The 15,947-nt window shown below is 53.0% G+C and overlaps 1 protein-coding gene across 2 annotated transcripts in view; it reads left to right on the forward strand.

Moving 5' to 3' along the window:
* The window catches only part of SLC6A13 (solute carrier family 6 member 13), a 30,967-nt gene extending 20,366 nt beyond the window's left edge, over positions 1–10,601 (forward strand). For both annotated transcript variants that reach the window (XM_047066061.1, XM_047066062.1), the window contains 8 exons: positions 4,117–4,220; positions 5,137–5,261; positions 6,712–6,824; positions 7,150–7,287; positions 8,061–8,163; positions 8,616–8,716; positions 9,703–9,873; positions 10,169–10,601. In XM_047066061.1, coding sequence (XP_046922017.1) covers positions 4,117–4,220; positions 5,137–5,261; positions 6,712–6,824; positions 7,150–7,287; positions 8,061–8,163; positions 8,616–8,716; positions 9,703–9,873; positions 10,169–10,291 — 978 coding nt within the window. In that variant the 3' untranslated portion in view covers positions 10,292–10,601. The remainder of the gene's footprint in view (positions 1–4,116; positions 4,221–5,136; positions 5,262–6,711; positions 6,825–7,149; positions 7,288–8,060; positions 8,164–8,615; positions 8,717–9,702; positions 9,874–10,168) is intronic.
* Positions 10,602–15,947: the final 5,346 nt, after the last annotated feature.

Here is a 15,947-nt window from a genome sequence, read left to right on the forward strand (position 1 = left end):
CCAGATAGCCTTCAACTCTGAGCGTTAATAAAGCCACGACTCCGGGTCTGGGTTACCGCAGGGAATAAAACCTCTTTTAATCTGCCTCTGGGATATTACCCTTCCAACCCCAGCCAGCTGTAGGCTGCGCAGATAGCATGTGTCTTCCTGGTCCTCTGAAGCCATGAGGAGGGAGATGTTTCAAGAGCCAGGCTTGGTCTGGGCTTCTCAGCAGCCTCACTGGCAGCCAGGTCCTGGTCTCATGCTGCAGGAAGCCTTTGTTGTCAGCGAACAGAGCAGCGGCCTGCAGGTGTGATGCTCCTGCCAGAGCCCTAATTGAATGTAGTTGGCACTCCCCAGGAAGTGCGATAATTCCAACTGGCATTTGCCTGGCACTTGAGAACGGTGCAAAATTCCTGCTAGCCAACACAAAGACCAAAGACATCTCTCTCTGCCAAGCAGTTGGTCTGGGAGTGGGGAGGCAGGCAGAGACAATGCTGGGTTGATCTGGCTTTCTCCTCTCTTTCTGCCAGGCTTGCTGTGTGTCAGGCAGGTCACGGACTCTCTTCGTGTTCCCTGGGGCTCGTCTCTTTCACGTTGAGGAGTGGATCCTGGAAACTCAGGACTCTACTGGGCGCTTGTTTCTTTCCCTCGCCTGGCCCTCTGTCCTGCTGCACTTCCATAGATGGATGGGGCAGCAGGCTGAGGGTACAGTGTCCAAAGAGCCCTTGTGGAGCCTTTTAAAGCCCTATGTTAAGCTATTCTAATGAAGGGTCTGTTAAGGGAAGAGGTTGGGTCCATTGATTAGAACGAGTCTTTTTATTTTGACATCGTACATTGAAATCTATGGGACCTCATCATTACTGAAAGGCGAGTTGCCTTTTTAAAATAACAACAACAACAACAACAAACAGCAGCAACAGCTAACACATTTATTATGTGCTTACTGTTTGCCAGGCACGTAACTGGTTACATGACACAGGGTGGTCCCCACACAACCCTGCGAGTTTGCCGTTAGCTTCATTTTGCTGAAGAAGAAATGGAAGCTTAGAAAACTTAACAAATTTGCCCTAACCCACAAAACTAGCGCATGGGGGAGCCTGGGTTTCATTCCAGGTACTCTAGAAGTCTGCTGTGTTGATGACCATGATATAAATCATCCAAAGAATATGAATTTGAGAGTTTTAAGGGATGCTTTTATTATTCCAGAAGGTGGGATAGGGAACTAATATTTATGTGTTAGGTATTTCATATATATTATTTTATTTGTTGTTATACCCATTGCCCTGATGAGAAAAGCAAGGTTCAGGGAGGTTAAGTGACTTGCCCAAGATCACATAGCTGGTAATGAATAGAGTTAAGAACTGAACCCAGTTCAGTTTGACTCCAAAGCCCAGGCTTTTTCCATTGCACACTATTGCCGTCCTAAAAATACTGAATATAATAGTCCTTGGGATTGAACTCAAAGTTGGAAACGTCTCTCCTGGATCTTCTAGAGGTCTCTTTCTCTGCTCCCCCAAAGACCTCTTTTTTGCCCACATTCCACCAGGTGTTTTTCACACTTGTCTTATTCTCGATCAGACCTCTATTTCAACCAAAGACACACTGGGGCTTTGCTTTAGAAGCCAGGGCTGCTGGTGTGGTCAGAGAGCGGGTCGCCTGTGGCGGGGAACAGGACAGCTTGCTCTGCTTGTCCCTGTGGCCCTTCCTCTGACCCCACTGCTCTCCCCATCCCAGCAGGCCTGTCAGGCTGCAGCTGGGCCAAGAGCAGGGGGCTTGCCAAGCTCCCCAGGAGGGGGCTTTTGTCAGAGGCACCGGGTCTGCCCCTTGCCCTCCGAACTCTCAGACCTCCTGCTGCATTTTTTTCTGTGTTCTCATTAACCTCTGTTCCCACCCCAGTCTTAGTCTGTCCTCCTCAGGGCAGGGTGAACTGCCAAGGCACAATTTTTCTTATTTTTTTCTTCCCGAACCCAAGTTCACGAAACCTCATCACCGTGGGATCTGCAGCCCGTGCCTGTGTGTGGGCAGCTGCAGAATGTCTCTGAGGGCACTGGAGGGTTTCCCTGGTAACTTGTGGGTCAGTCTGCACCCTGTGCACTGCCAGGCACAGGGAACAAACTTGGAAGATCTGACACTGGGCAGGCTCTTGGGCCATATCCTGGATGACCTGATGGGGAGAGATCGCGGGGGTCCGTGGCTGTGAGCCCCCGGGTAGATCAGGGCGTCTCCCAGCCTTCCATGTCTGTGCCTGGGTCAGGCCTCTCCCCACAGGCTCAGAGCCTCTTGCTGCAAGGTGCTGCGAATGACCTGCTTGCTGAGTGAACAGGAACGAAATAGAACAGAGCGACCTCCGGTCACTGAGTTTTCCTGCAGTGACCATTCTCACAGACTCTGTGGGGGCACTTTTAGAAGAAAAAGCTTTGAGACATCTCAAAGGAGCAAATGGAGGACCCAAGGCATCCCCTCAAATGTCCGTGGCATCACACCGAATTTTGTGAGCCCCTCCTTCTCGTCCTCAGTTTCATTCCTAACTTTTCCTTCTCTAGCTTCTGAAATAAATCCCGAAACTGCCCCTCCTTTTCCCATTATAATTTGCTGTCAGGTTTAAAAAAGTTTTCCTGGTGTTTCCATCTTTGTGTGCTATTTCCTTGTTAGCCAGGGACCCTTCTGGATCTTCGACTGTGCTGCTTGCTGCTGACGCCTTTTCCCTGGTGGCAACTCCCACCTCGCAGAATACCTTGGGGACAGGGTTCACAGCGAGCAGAAGGGGTGGGAGACTGGAGATGGTCTCCCTTTTTCTTCACCAGCTTTCCCTGTGCTGTCCTGCTTCCCACAGAAATGGGACTATAACCAGAGGACTGAGTGCCCTGGATGGGTCCCTGATGCCAGTTCTCAGGGGCAGTGATTCCCACATCTGGCTGACATTAGGATCATTCAGGAAGCTCTGAAAATAATACAGATTTCTGAGTTCTCCTTCAGTCCTAGAGATCCAGTATCTCAACTGGGGCTTGCCAAGAGGTCCCTGAGACCCATCACAATGCTGAGGAAAATGGGCACTTGGGTGGGGGCGAGTGTGACCAGAAAGCAAGGGAGGTTGGGGGCTGCGGAGATGGTTAGTGAGGCAGGGAGAGGTAGGTGAGGGACTGAGGAGCTTTGGACAGACAGAAGCTGAGGTTCTGGTGGATGTGGGCATTGGGAGCTTGACATGGAGGTAAGGAGAGCAGGGGCCTACTTGGGAGCTGCTAGGGCAGGGCTGGGCAGAGACCAGAAATGGCAAACACAGAGATGGTAGGACACCTGCCTGGTGATTTCTGCGCCAGGAGCTTAGTGCTCCTTTGTGGTGCTCACGTCCTCTGAAGACGGGAGGTGCCTGGGGAGGGTCTGTGGCCCCAGGACCCCACCTCCTGCAGATCTGCAGAGTTGCCTAGTTCTGTTCGCCTTGATGTTCTTTCTCTTTGGGATGTTATTGTAGCTGTTGAATCTAAATCATAACATGCTGGGGCTGGGTCAGCCAGCTGAGACAACAGTAACAACCATGCCCTATGTTTAGCCACAGAGCTCCTTCCCACCCCTCCCCCCCCACCCCCCCCACCCCTACCGAGGAGTACAAAGCCCTTACAGATGCATTTCTATTCATCCTCTTGACTTGGTCAGCTGCGGACTACTTTCTGTTTTTCAGATAGCAGATTTTGAGGCACACAGGGGCAAAGCCATATCTCATGTTGGCATTGATATTAAGGGCCTATATCTGTCCTTGGATTCCTTCTGAACTGGTCACACTGCCAGGAGGGGCGAGGATAGGGGGGAAGTGCAGGCAGAACCCAGGGCTGTATTTCTGTTATACAAAAGTTGGTGCTGGGTCTAGCCTAGTCCTAGGGCTCCCTCCCAGCCTCCTCCATCAAGGGTCCATTAGTCTTTTCCAATGCCCAATGCCCACGCCACCCTGGTAGTGCCCAAGAAACTCCATCTAGGGGCCCAGGAAGTAGAGCCCATTGGGACAGCAGGGTCACAGGCTGAGAGCAGGGTTCTCACCATTGCTAGCCAGTGTCTGGCTCAGCCATGGGCCTGTGTGCCCCCATGGAGCCCAGATGGCCTGGCTTTCCTGGAGTGCAACTTTCTTGCCTTTTCCCCGTGTAGGTATGGATGGACGCAGGCACCCAGATTTTCTTCTCCTTCGCCATCTGTCTAGGGTGCCTGACAGCCCTGGGCAGCTACAACAAGTACCACAACAACTGCTACAGGTGACTGGGGGCAGTGGGGCCCGGGCCACCAATCTGCCTCTCTCAACTGCCCCCCTCCAGCATGCTAGATCAAGGGTGATTTGGAGGGTGCACCAGCTCATGGATTCACCTTCCCCCTACTCGTCTTCACCCTATTTTCCAATGCCCCAGGGCCACAAGTTGCTGAAAGGAGCCAACTGCAGCACGGGCAGGGGGATTGCTTCCAAAGGCTGGGATAGTTGCAGTTGGCTGGGAAACCACAGCGAGGGCCCAACCCTCTGGCTAACGGAGAGGTTGGTGGGCTGAAGCCTGAGGAGTAATTCATCATATACAGTGGAACCTTGGCCTGACCTGCTTTGTACATTTGCCCCAACAAACACTGAATCCTTACCTATTTTTACCTCACTGCTCCCCTTCCCATGTCCCCCTCCCTCTGGTTCCCTACTTGGTTCATATCAGAGCATTCAAGCTAATTTCAATCTTAGCTAAAAAAAAAAAAAAAAAAAAAAAAAAAAAAATCATGACATGAATTACGAAATCAAATTTAGGGGATGGGAGTTATTTGTTGCTTGGGATTGTCTATGTCCATACCCTCCATATTAGTACGCCAAACTGAATTGTGTCCGAGTGGTAGCGTCCCAAGTGGTGTGGTGGCAATATGGCAGGGAGGGGAGGCCGTGTGGCAGTTTGTAGTTTTTAGACTAGCATTTAACTTCCTTAGAGCCTTATTCTTTCATGACTACCTTGACTGACTCCAAGTCTCAGCTAATGGAGTGGGCAGGGGGAGAGCAGAAGCTAATCCTGGCGGGCAGCCCCTCTCTGGCCTGCGTGAAGGGCTGGGGTGAGTGTCTGCCTGTCTGAGGGGGCAGTGCTCCCAGTTCCTGTTGGCAACCCCTCTCTGACCCTACCTGTCTCCGCCTTCCCACCTGCCCCACAGGGACTGCATCGCCCTCTGCTTCCTCAACAGTGGCACCAGCTTTGTGGCCGGATTTGCCATCTTCTCTGTCCTGGGCTTCATGTCTCAGGAGCAAGGGGTGCCCATCTCTGAGGTGGCCGAGTCTGGTGAGTGTTGTGGGGAAGGGTGCCAGGGGCGGCTTCTGTGAGTTTTGCTTGAACCTTCGCCAAGCGGGATCTGTACACGTTTCTATTGTCGCCTACACTGGGGGTGAGCCATAGTCATCTTTCGGTGGACGTGTCCTGGGAAGACCTGGGGAGCACCCTCACCCCAGCTTCAAAGGGTAGAGGCATAGACAGTGAGCATTTCCCACAGCTGGCCTCCATGTCCTTGCCCTGGAGGCAACCAAGGTGATGAGGTTCATGTTTCTCCTTCCAGAAACAGTTTAGGCATATATGAGTAAAAAGTGTGCGCACACACACACACACACACATTCATACATGCCTAGCACATATTACTACTGCTATTTCTTACTCCCTTCAAAAAGCTAATTGATAATATACTATATACACTGTTCTGGGCTTTTTGTTTTACTCACTTTACTTTTTTTTAAGTTTATTTATTTATTTGGAGAGAGACAGAGACAGTGCAACGGAGGAGGGGCAGAGAGAGAGAGGGAGAGAATCCCAAGCAGGCTCCTCACTGTCAGCAGGGAGCACAGGGCTCGAACTCATGAACCATGAGATCATGACCTGAGCTGAAATCAGGAATTGGATGCATAACTGACTGAGCCACCCAGCTGCCCTTGTTTTGCTCATCTTAAACTGTATCTCGAAGATAAGTTTATGGTGGCACATAGTTTCCTCCTTTTCACCATGCAGTGCTATTGTTGCTTTTAAACAGAATCAAGGATTGGTCCCCTACCTGGGTAAGCTGTAAATGTCCCTTGCCCTTCCCCTATTCTTGAGGGCCACCGTCGTGCACTCACTAGCAAGGCAGTGTTTTATTATAACGTTCCCACAGCACATCCTGTCACGCAGAGTACCAAGCACTGGGATCCCACTGAGTCTTATTAAAAATCATAGCGTTTCACTTTTATTAAACATTTACTAAATGCCAGGCACTGTGCGAAGCATTTTGCCCGCACCATGCAGTGGAAAGCTTTGAGGCAGGTGCTAGAATTATCTCCCTCTCACCAGTGTGTGACACTGGGTCAGCTGCACGAATGTACCTGGCCTGCCGACCCCTTGGCTCTTAAATTTGAAACCTCTGGTTTGGGGCAAGAGATCCTGAGAGTGAGCCTGAGGATTCAGGGTGGAGCTTGCAGAAACGCAGGTGATATGCCTCCTTTCCATTTTCCAAAGCCCTTCACACCCACAGTGTCTAGGTTCCATCCCTGCCAGTGAGAATACAGCGGGTGGTACCTTGGAAGTTTGGGACCCAGGTAGAGGTTTAGGTGGCTTCTCCTGGGTGAGTTTGGGGGTGATGATGGTAACTTTGGGGTCAAGTTTCCTCTGGCTCCTGTGATTCCACGGCCCCCGCTGGGAAGCCTTGGGATCAAACACGGCCTGGAGCCAGCCCAGGCACTGCGCTGTGTTCCTCTGCTTCTTGCTGTAGGCCCTGGCCTGGCTTTCATCGCCTACCCCCGGGCTGTGGCGATGCTGCCCTTCTCTCCTCTCTGGGCTTGCTGCTTCTTCTTCATGGTCGTCCTCCTGGGACTGGACAGCCAGGTACCAAGAACTGGCCGAGCAGAGCCTGAGAGATGGGTGGGTGTGTGGGGGCTGGAGAAGGGGGAGCAGGGGAAACGAGGCTGAGCCTGATGTCCCGAGGGGCCTTAAAACAGCCGGGGGCTGGGCGAATGTCAGAAGTGGATGCCCTTCTAGGGACCAACACGAGCTCTGAAGGGGAGGTCCAGACTTAAGTGTACAGGACAGCTTCGGGGACCTGAGACAGGGATGCTGCAGGGCTGACGCTGGGAGCCAGAAGCCAGAGCTAGTTGGCGCAGCGTGTTTTGGGAGCTCTCTTTCCCTCCAATTCTTTTGCCCTCTCATCCAGTTTGTGTGCGTAGAAAGCCTGGTGACGGCGCTGGTGGACATGTACCCCCGTGTATTCCGCAAGAAGAACCGGAGGGAGCTTCTCATTCTCGGCGTGTCTGTCGTCTCCTTCTTTGTTGGGCTGGTCATGCTCACAGAGGTGAGGGTCTGGGAGGCTTGGAGGTGCGGACCGGGTGAGGAGGAGAAGCCAAGCTGGACGCTGCCACCTGTCAGGCGGAGCAGGCTGTGTGGGTTCAGGTCGCGGGGCAGGCCTTCCGGGCTTCAGGGCCCTGGGACGCCCTCCTTTCCCAGCCACAGGAAGCACAAAGCAGGCGGCGCCTTCCTCTGGCCTTTGGACACTGGCCACCTACCTTTGGGGGTGGCCAAGGGGTCATTTGGCTCCAGGTAAGCTAAGAGGTGTGAAAAAGATGGTCAGAAAGTCCTGGATTAGGACTGCCTCTCCAGCAAGCTCCTGTGATTTCCCAGGCAACTGAACCAAGTTCCAGGGACAAACTTCAAAGGAAGAAAGGGCGCCCTGGGGAGGGGTGATATTTTCTGTTTTGTCTCAAGGGAGACGGAAGGAGATGGAGCTTGCCAGCTTGACAGTATCGAGGACAGCCCCTGTCCGAGCGTTTGCCAAAAAAGTACACGCTTTTTCTTAGACTTCCGGGTCAATCCCTAAATGTTCTCAGGGATGAGCTAACAGTAGCTGTCTGTTTTAGCTTCCTTCCAAAAATCATAATAAAAAATAATTACTGTCTCATAGCTGCCTAGTGCCTTAGAGCTTACAGACTATGTTGTTTTAATATCTGTCTCCCATGATCCTCACCAGGTCTGCTCTGTGTCTGAGGGTGTGAGGCCGGAGGCCATGGGCCAATCTGTTTCCTCTGGATACATTTCATTTTTTTCTTTTTTTAATCTCTTCCTGGGCAGGGCGGTATGTACGTGTTTCAGCTCTTTGACTACTACGCAGCCAGTGGCATGTGTCTCCTGTTTGTGGCCATCTTTGAGTCCCTCTGCGTGGCTTGGGTCTATGGTGAGTGACTCTTCCCCCAGGTCCCAACCCCAGTACTCACCGTCACCTCAGGGCCTGAGAGCAAAAGACAGTCATCTCCTGCTCACACCCACCTTTTCCTGGGGCACCTCCCCTACTCAGCCTCAAAAATCTTCTGGTTGCTACTGCTACCATTGTCACTCTCCTGGTTATGACTGTACCCAGACCACCCCAAGTGGGTCCAAATCCTGTCCTGTCCAAACCTTTTCAGCCCTTAACAGCCTTGGTAATCAGAAAGTTATTATCTTTGCCTAAGCCGAGTCCTGCCCACTGCTGTGCATGCCTATGAATTTCAGGGAAGAGATTCTCCCAGCAGCGATTTGGAAAGACAACCATGGTAGCTTCTGTTCATTGGCCTTTGCCCATCCTGCCTCTGCCTTGGATGCTAAAGAATGTCCTTTCTCCCCCTTCCTTCCTTCTCTTCTGCACGGTAGGAGCCGGGCGCTTCTACGACAACATTGAAGATATGATTGGGTACAGGCCATGGCCTCTTATCAAATATTGTTGGCTTTTCCTCACACCAGCCGTATGCACAGTAAGATAACCCTCAGGGGGTAAAACTACAGGAAGGCAAAGAAGGACGGTGGCCGTAGGAGGGTAGATAGGCTGTTAGCCCTGGAAAGGATGTGTCCATGAGGATTGAGAATCATTTTAGATTTTCACTCGTCCTCCTCTTGGATTCTAGAAAACGATTAGCGAGATAGATTCTTCTTTTCCATTTCACAGAAGGACAGACTGAGGTTCAGAGCTGTCAGATGGCTTGAACCCACACCACAGAGTGAGTCGAATGTCACAGGGCAGGAGCAAAACCCAAGTGTCCTGGGTTGCTCATAATAATACTATTAACCACAGCAATAATAACAGCACCATCACAAGGCACTTACTTCGCGTTAGGCATAGAGCGTGGTACACATTTTAGCCCACGCTATCTGCACAAGAACCCCATGAAGCAAGAATTACCGTTAGATTCATTTTATAGGTGAAGCTGAAGCCAGAGAGGTGAAGCCATTTGCCCAAGTGAGAAAGTGGCCGTGAGCTACTTTGGCAGCTTGGCTTCAGAGCCTGAACCATAAACCACTAAGTGCTGCTTCCATAAACCATCTTGCGTGTCAGCAGTCCCCCCACGCGCCCACTATAGGCAGGGCATAAATGAGGCCCAGGGGGAAGGAGGCATGACCCTTGCCCTTGAGGCCCTGGCAGCCCCTCCTGACGGTGCAGGAGACTTAAGCAGCCGAAAACACCAGCAGCCATGTGACCATGTCCTAGCTGAGGGCCGGCCATGTGTATGGGTGCCCGGGGGTGCGGGGACCCTGCAGGAACAAGGTAGGTGCCCTGGAAATACTACTGGGGGTGTGGACTTTGAGTAGAATGTGGATGGGAATTGGGGGTTGATTGACCCAGTTGAGCCTGGAGGCAAATCCAGTCTTGCAAGGGGACTGGTCTCTGCCAGCTCTCCCAGGGGGGCCGAGGGCACAAGGCCCCTGCTCTCCCAGCCCCTTTCTCTTCTCCTCTCATCCTCAGGCCACCTTCCTCTTCTCCCTGATCAAGTACACGCCGCTGACCTACAACAAGAAGTACACATACCCGTGGTGGGGTGACGCCCTGGGCTGGCTCCTGGCTCTGTCCTCCATGGTCTGCATTCCTGCCTGGGGCTTCTACAAGCTCAGCACCCTCAAGGGCTCCTTCAGAGAGGTAGAGAGTCAGTAGGGCGGGTAGGAGCCCTAAAGGGTGAGGTAGGGCCCCCATGATGATACACAGATGCCTGCCAGCAAAGGAGCCCGGTGAAGGTGCTGGGGAGGCACTGAGTGAGTGCTTCTGAGTCTCAGAAAGAGACTGGAAGCCTCCAAGTCACAGGCGGTGATGACAGGGCCCGGCACCTGGAGGGGCGTTTGCCTGGGGGGGCGGCAGGCAGACGCTGGTGGTGAGGGAAGCTGGGACATACGCCCCTGACTCCAGCTCACCACCGCCACCTCCACGTTCCTTGCAGAGAATTCGCCAGCTCCTGTGCCCAGCTGAGGACCTGCCTGGATGGAACCGAGCAGAACCCTCTGCCCCCGCCACACCCAGGACATCACTGCTCATACTCACAGAAGTGGAGTCCCACTGCTAGGTCCGCAGGGCCTCGGATCGTGCCCGTGGGCCTGGCTGTGGGGACAGCTGCAGAAGGGGAGGGCAGAAGCAGCCCCGCTGTGCTTCTCTGCCTCCTCCCGGGGCAGATGAGAAGGAGGGTTTGGAATCCACCTTGGGTTGGGCACCTGCCACTGGAACGTCTCTGCTCCAGGGGTGGCTGTACAGGTGTGAGATGCTGGTATCAAGGGCACCCCTTTCGCAACAGGCCTTGGGAAGCCGGGTGAGGGCCGGTGGGTGGAGTGACAGCCCCGTCCCTCTTACCCTTCATTCCATTAAATCCATGCTCTTCCCACCGACTGCCAGAGGCTCTGCCTGGTTCCTGCCCCTCTCTGCCTTGCGGCCTTGGCCACTTCCTCGCTTTACAGCTGTGGCCTTAGCGGCCCCTCCCTCCTCTCTGTCCCTGCCTCATTGAGTACTTGTGGACCATGAGCAGAGGGGACTGCGGTGGTGAGAAGGGCAGTGGGGCCCAGCTGAGACCCTCCATCCTCAGACACTCACACCAGAGGGGTCTGTCACATTCTGTCCATGCGTCCCCCACAGCCCCTTCCCTCCCTCCTTCGCTCGGTGGAATAAGCAGGGCAATGGAGGGAGGAACGAGGGCGGCCTGAGCCTTAGCTAGAGGAAGGCAGAGGAAAGTGTGGTTGGGCTTCTTCCCGCCCACATTCCCCTTACCATGTCCCTCCCTGACCCCACCTGCCAAACTTGTGAGTGCAAGCGCGGGTGCCTGCGGGGGGACGCGAGGGAGACAGCCGGGGACTGCAGCAGACCTGAGGCCGCAGGCATGAGAAGCCCGGACAGAACGGGCACTACCCCAGTTCAGCCAGCAGAGGGCGCCCACCTCCTGAGGACCACCTCGCTTTTCTGCTCAGCGGACAGATGCCAGGCGCGGCACCGCCGGACGTGGCCACCAGGGGGTGGCACTGCCATGACCACAGCTCGCGGTCAGGGCTGGAGCTGCACAGATGAGCTCTTGGGGTCAGGCTGCAAAGAGAATGCAAGTGGAAGAAGGCAAAGCCTGTCCTACCTCGGGGTCAGTGGCGTGGCCTGGTCCCCAAGTTCTACCACAGGTGTCTGCAGCCTATACGTGTGGAGCTGCGTGGAGCTGGGGTGCACTCATCTCTCGGGGTGTGTGTGTGTGTGTGTGTAAGTGCCTGAACACACACAGCTGCATTTCTCCCTGAACATGTGGAGGCTTTGGGGTCGGCCGGTGTCCCCACCTCTGTTCAGATGGTCCTTCTGGCGTTGTTCTGGGGGAGTGCCTGGGATTCTTGGGGCTGCAGACTGAGGGCACACAGCGTCCCCTGGGTGATTTTCCTAGTTTGTTTTACAGGTCAGTTAGTGGGAAAATGCACCGGAATCTTTGCCAGTCTTCAGTTTTTGATTTGTTTGTGGCTGTTGGGAGAACTCATAAAAGTTGGTGATCGCGGCCCTCCTGTTGGTCGGTGTTGGCTGCTTCTTCCTGGACAATGACTGGTTGGGCCTCCCTCAGGTGTGCCAGGTGGGAGAAGTCAGTCTGCTAGAGAAACATGCTGCAGCTCGAGACACCACACCCCTGGCATCTCACCCGTCTGACGATAGTTCCAGAACACCTACTATGTGGCGCTGTGCTATACTCGTGACACATGACACAGTGTCTTCAATAAGAACTTGTGACAGATGCTGTTTTTTTGAAGGAAAAGCAAACAGGGGTCTGGGAAGGAACTCGCTGGTTTAGATGGGGCGGGCTGTGAACCCCGTGCTGACAGTGTGACAGCTGTCTCTCCATCCATCCATGTGATCACAGCTGCAAGCATCTGAGGGAGGAGTGCCAGTGTTTCAGTAATGGCGATTTGAATCCTAGTTAGGAGATTCATTAGTGGTGGAATATGGTGTGAAAATAATCCGTTGGCCTGAGCATCAGGAGATGTGGGGTCCAGTCCTGACCTGCTTCTAACTTGTCTTTGTGGAACTTACCCGAGATCCAATTTTAGTATATGTGCTGCCGAAGTGAGCACAGGAACTTACTTGGGATTCAGATCTTCATGTTTTTCAGACGGAGGTAATACTGTGCACCCGCATGTACGCAGTCTTATTGTAGGGCTCAAATGATGTCACGGGTGTGAGAGCCCTTTCAGTCCTCAGTGCCAAATGGTGTGAGGTCATTAAGCCAGTTGGGGGGACGGATGAGGGGGATATGCTCTAATAACCCAGGGCATTGACAGACAAAGACGTGAGAGAAAAGCCACTTGCCTGCGTCGGGGCCAGGAACAGGAGCAGGAACTCCTGAATGTCGCTTTAGCCGAGACGGTGGGGCAGGGCCTGCTGTCTGTCCCATCTGCTTTCTCTCCCTGCAAGGCCAGATACCTGATCCTGCAGTTCTCCAAGGAAAAAGACATAAAAAGAAGGGGACCCCTCTTGTCTAGCAGCCACACCTGTTAGGGAAGAAAGACAGGCGTGGGGAGCCCTGGGCAAGCGATGGCTGAATGGGGAGGGAGGAAGCCCAGCTCACTGGAGTTGTAAGCGGGGCCCTTACAGGCGGGGAAGCTGAGCCCACCAGGCTGCCTTGGAGCCTTGGATCCCACACCTCAGACCTGGCGTATGTCCCAGATCCATCCGTGTGCACACAGACACCCAGTCCTCTGTTACCCTCAGATAAGTGTGCCCAACTGAGATACACCACAGTCAGCCCAGTATAGTCCCTCCCAGAGGCTTGCAGTCCCCGCTGGGGTCTGAGCCTTCTTACTTACCAGCTCTGTGACCTTGGGCCGGTTTACCGTTCTGGACCTTCACTTTCTCCTCTGTAAAATGGAAATAATAATACCTAGATCAATGTGTTGTTGGAGTCCAGTGAAAGGTGTAGGGGAGAGCTGCCCCGGGGACACATTCGAGCAAATTCATCCTCTTTCCTGTGGCTCCAGCCCCACGACACTAGGCCAGGAAGAGTTCAGAGGCATCTTTGCTGTCCCTACCACCTCTCCAGCCGCAGGCATCAAGTCGTACTAGGCCCAGAAAAAGGCTACACATTTATGGGGCTAGGCGTTTTGCAAGGGTGTAAGGGAGAGGTAGCCCTAGAAGAACTCTGCATCCCGTGGCCCCAGAGTCGGGCTTGGCACTAGCTGTATTGTTCAGGAGAAGCGGGACCTGAGTCCTTCAAGCCCTAATCTATCCCCTGGTTCCAGGAGAGCAATGGTTTTCCAGAAAATGGAAAACTGGGATGGATTTTTTCCCTCAGCTTGCATCCATCCATCCATCCATCCAATGAGCACTGAGTGTCTGCTCTGAGCCAGCACTGCATTAAATGCTGGAGGCAAAAACAAGGAATTATGAAGCAGTCCCCACCCTTTAGATATTTATGCCCTAGGAAACAATACACTGCAGGAACAAAAGTTACATGCTCACACAGTAGGTGCCATGGCAGGCCTTCTAAAAGCATGCATGGAGTTAGATGAAGGTGGTGAGGAGAACATTTTATGGGGTTCACAGTTCTCACTGCTGCAAGATGACTGAGTCATTTAACTGTATTTCATCTTGTCTCTGGACCCTCCCCAGTGTGGACACAGTCTTAGGTAGGCTTTCCAAGTAATTTCAGGATTCCTACCTTTTGTAAAAATTGGGGTCTCTGGCCTCTGGGAGTTTACTAATTGGTCTGAATACCCAGTGGGGGTTGGAAGCTGCAGGGGCCAGGGTGGGCTTGAGTAAGGATGGGCTCAAAGTGAAAAGGAGGCCAGAGCAAACAAGACAGCTGTTCTACAAGTTGAAGGTAAGGTAGTAAGACTGCCTGTCCGTGCATAGCCCCAGGTCCCTGCAGAAAGTCTGACACATTGTAGGTATGAAATAAAAAAAATTTTTTTTATTTAAAAATTTTGTTAATGTTTATTTTTGAGAGAGAGAGAGACAGAGAGAGACAGAGAGAGAGAGACAGAGCACGAGCTGGGGAGGGGCAGTGAGAGAGGGAGACACAGAATCCGAAGCAAGCTCCAGGTTCTGAGCTGTCAGCACAGAGTCCGATGTGGGGCTCGAACCCATGAACCGTGAGATCATGACCTGAGCTGAAGTCAGATGCTTAACCAACTGATCCACCCAGGCGCCCCCAATTTTTTAAGTTTATTTAGTTATTTTGAGAGAGAGAGAGAGAGAGAGAAAGAGAGAGAGAGAGAGAGCAGGAGCAGGGGAGGGGCAGAGAGAGGGAGAGAGAATCTCAAGCAGACTCCGCTGTCAGCACAGAGCCCGATGTGGGGCTCGAACTCACCAACTGTGAGATCGTGACCTGACCCGAAATCAAGAGTCGGCTGCTTAACCAACTAAGCCACCCAGGTGCCCCTGAAATAAAATTTTTGAATGAATGAATGAGCTAGGAAATCTAACCCCTGCTTCGTCTGATTCTCTTTCCTCTTGCTTCTGTTCATGGAGAGGCTGGGTATTTTGTTCTGGGACGGCTGTCGCCACTGTTCTGTAATCTCATGGACTTTGGTGTCCCTCTGCACTATGGTGGACCCAACACACAGGGACAGGGCAGATGCAGCAATGCAGGTCACACCGTCCCAGCTGAGCCCAGGGGTAACACGGGTGTGAATTCTGGTTGAGGCCGTGTGGCTCTGCCAGAGCCGACCTTCCGGCTTCACAGAGGCTAAGAGTCTGAGGCCGGAGACTCGCTCTAGCTTTCTCTTGCTGGGGATCCCCACAGGACATGCTGAGAGGGGCCTGCGAGACACCGAGTGGGGCTGCTTGATGGAAAACTACAGACCGAGATTCTCACTTCACACCCCAGCCCTGCTGGGAAGTTCTAAAATATGAAGGGGAAGTTCATGCAAAGGGAAATTTCCCTTGCTCCCCACAACTTCCCCTCCCTCCTCAGCACCTGGGGCTGAAAAAGCACCTTCACTGTCTTGAAAGAGACACTGGCTGTTCTGAATGAATGACCGACCAGGGGACGGTCCTGTACCCAGCACCACGAGGGCATGCTCAGGAATAATGATAAGGACCCCGTTCTGGATGAACTCACTCATGGCGGGGGGCATACACATTTATTAAACAAATACCAATTCACCACTGACAGCTGCCAGGCTGTCTCAGCTGTGTGCTTTTGTGCTGAGAGGTCACCAGAACATAATTGCTGCTGCCTGGGCCCAGACACCCATCATCCCAGCCCCTGCGTCCCGAGGACACACAACAAACACCAATGACCGCCCCCACCCCCACTCGCCTTTAAGCACCTACAATATCCTAAGCAATTTACCATATTGTCTTTAACCCTGAAAAGTAGGTAGACATTGTTTTTTACCCTTTACAGATTGGAAGACTGAGGCTCAGATCCTTGCCTAGCTGCCCTGACTGGTGGAACAGAGGAGGGGTTCAAACTCAGGTCCGTCTGACTGTAAACCTGTGTCCTTTCTAGATTAGGTTTCTTGAAGTATGCTGTGGGCACTTTCTCTAGGAAAATCCCAGGGAATAGGGTAGTGGTTGTGAAGGTCCAGAGCCTTGCCTTGAAACCACAGAGGGCAGGTACTTGGTGGAAAACTCCAGTGCGTGATTCACCCTCCTCCTGAGCCCTCGTCACTGAGGCCAACTCCCCTCCTAAGGTTGTCAGTTTCCACCGTGGGGTTGGTGGCTCCCATCCTACTCCTCTGGCAAGAGAAGGCTGCTCCCTGACCTGTACA

Source organism: Lynx rufus, unplaced genomic scaffold, assembly GCF_022079265.1.
Source record: "Lynx rufus isolate CCGP_SWC_20201006 ecotype Redwood Valley unplaced genomic scaffold, mLynRuf1.p SCAF_7, whole genome shotgun sequence".
In the NCBI taxonomy this organism is placed as follows: domain Eukaryota; kingdom Metazoa; phylum Chordata; class Mammalia; order Carnivora; family Felidae; genus Lynx; species Lynx rufus.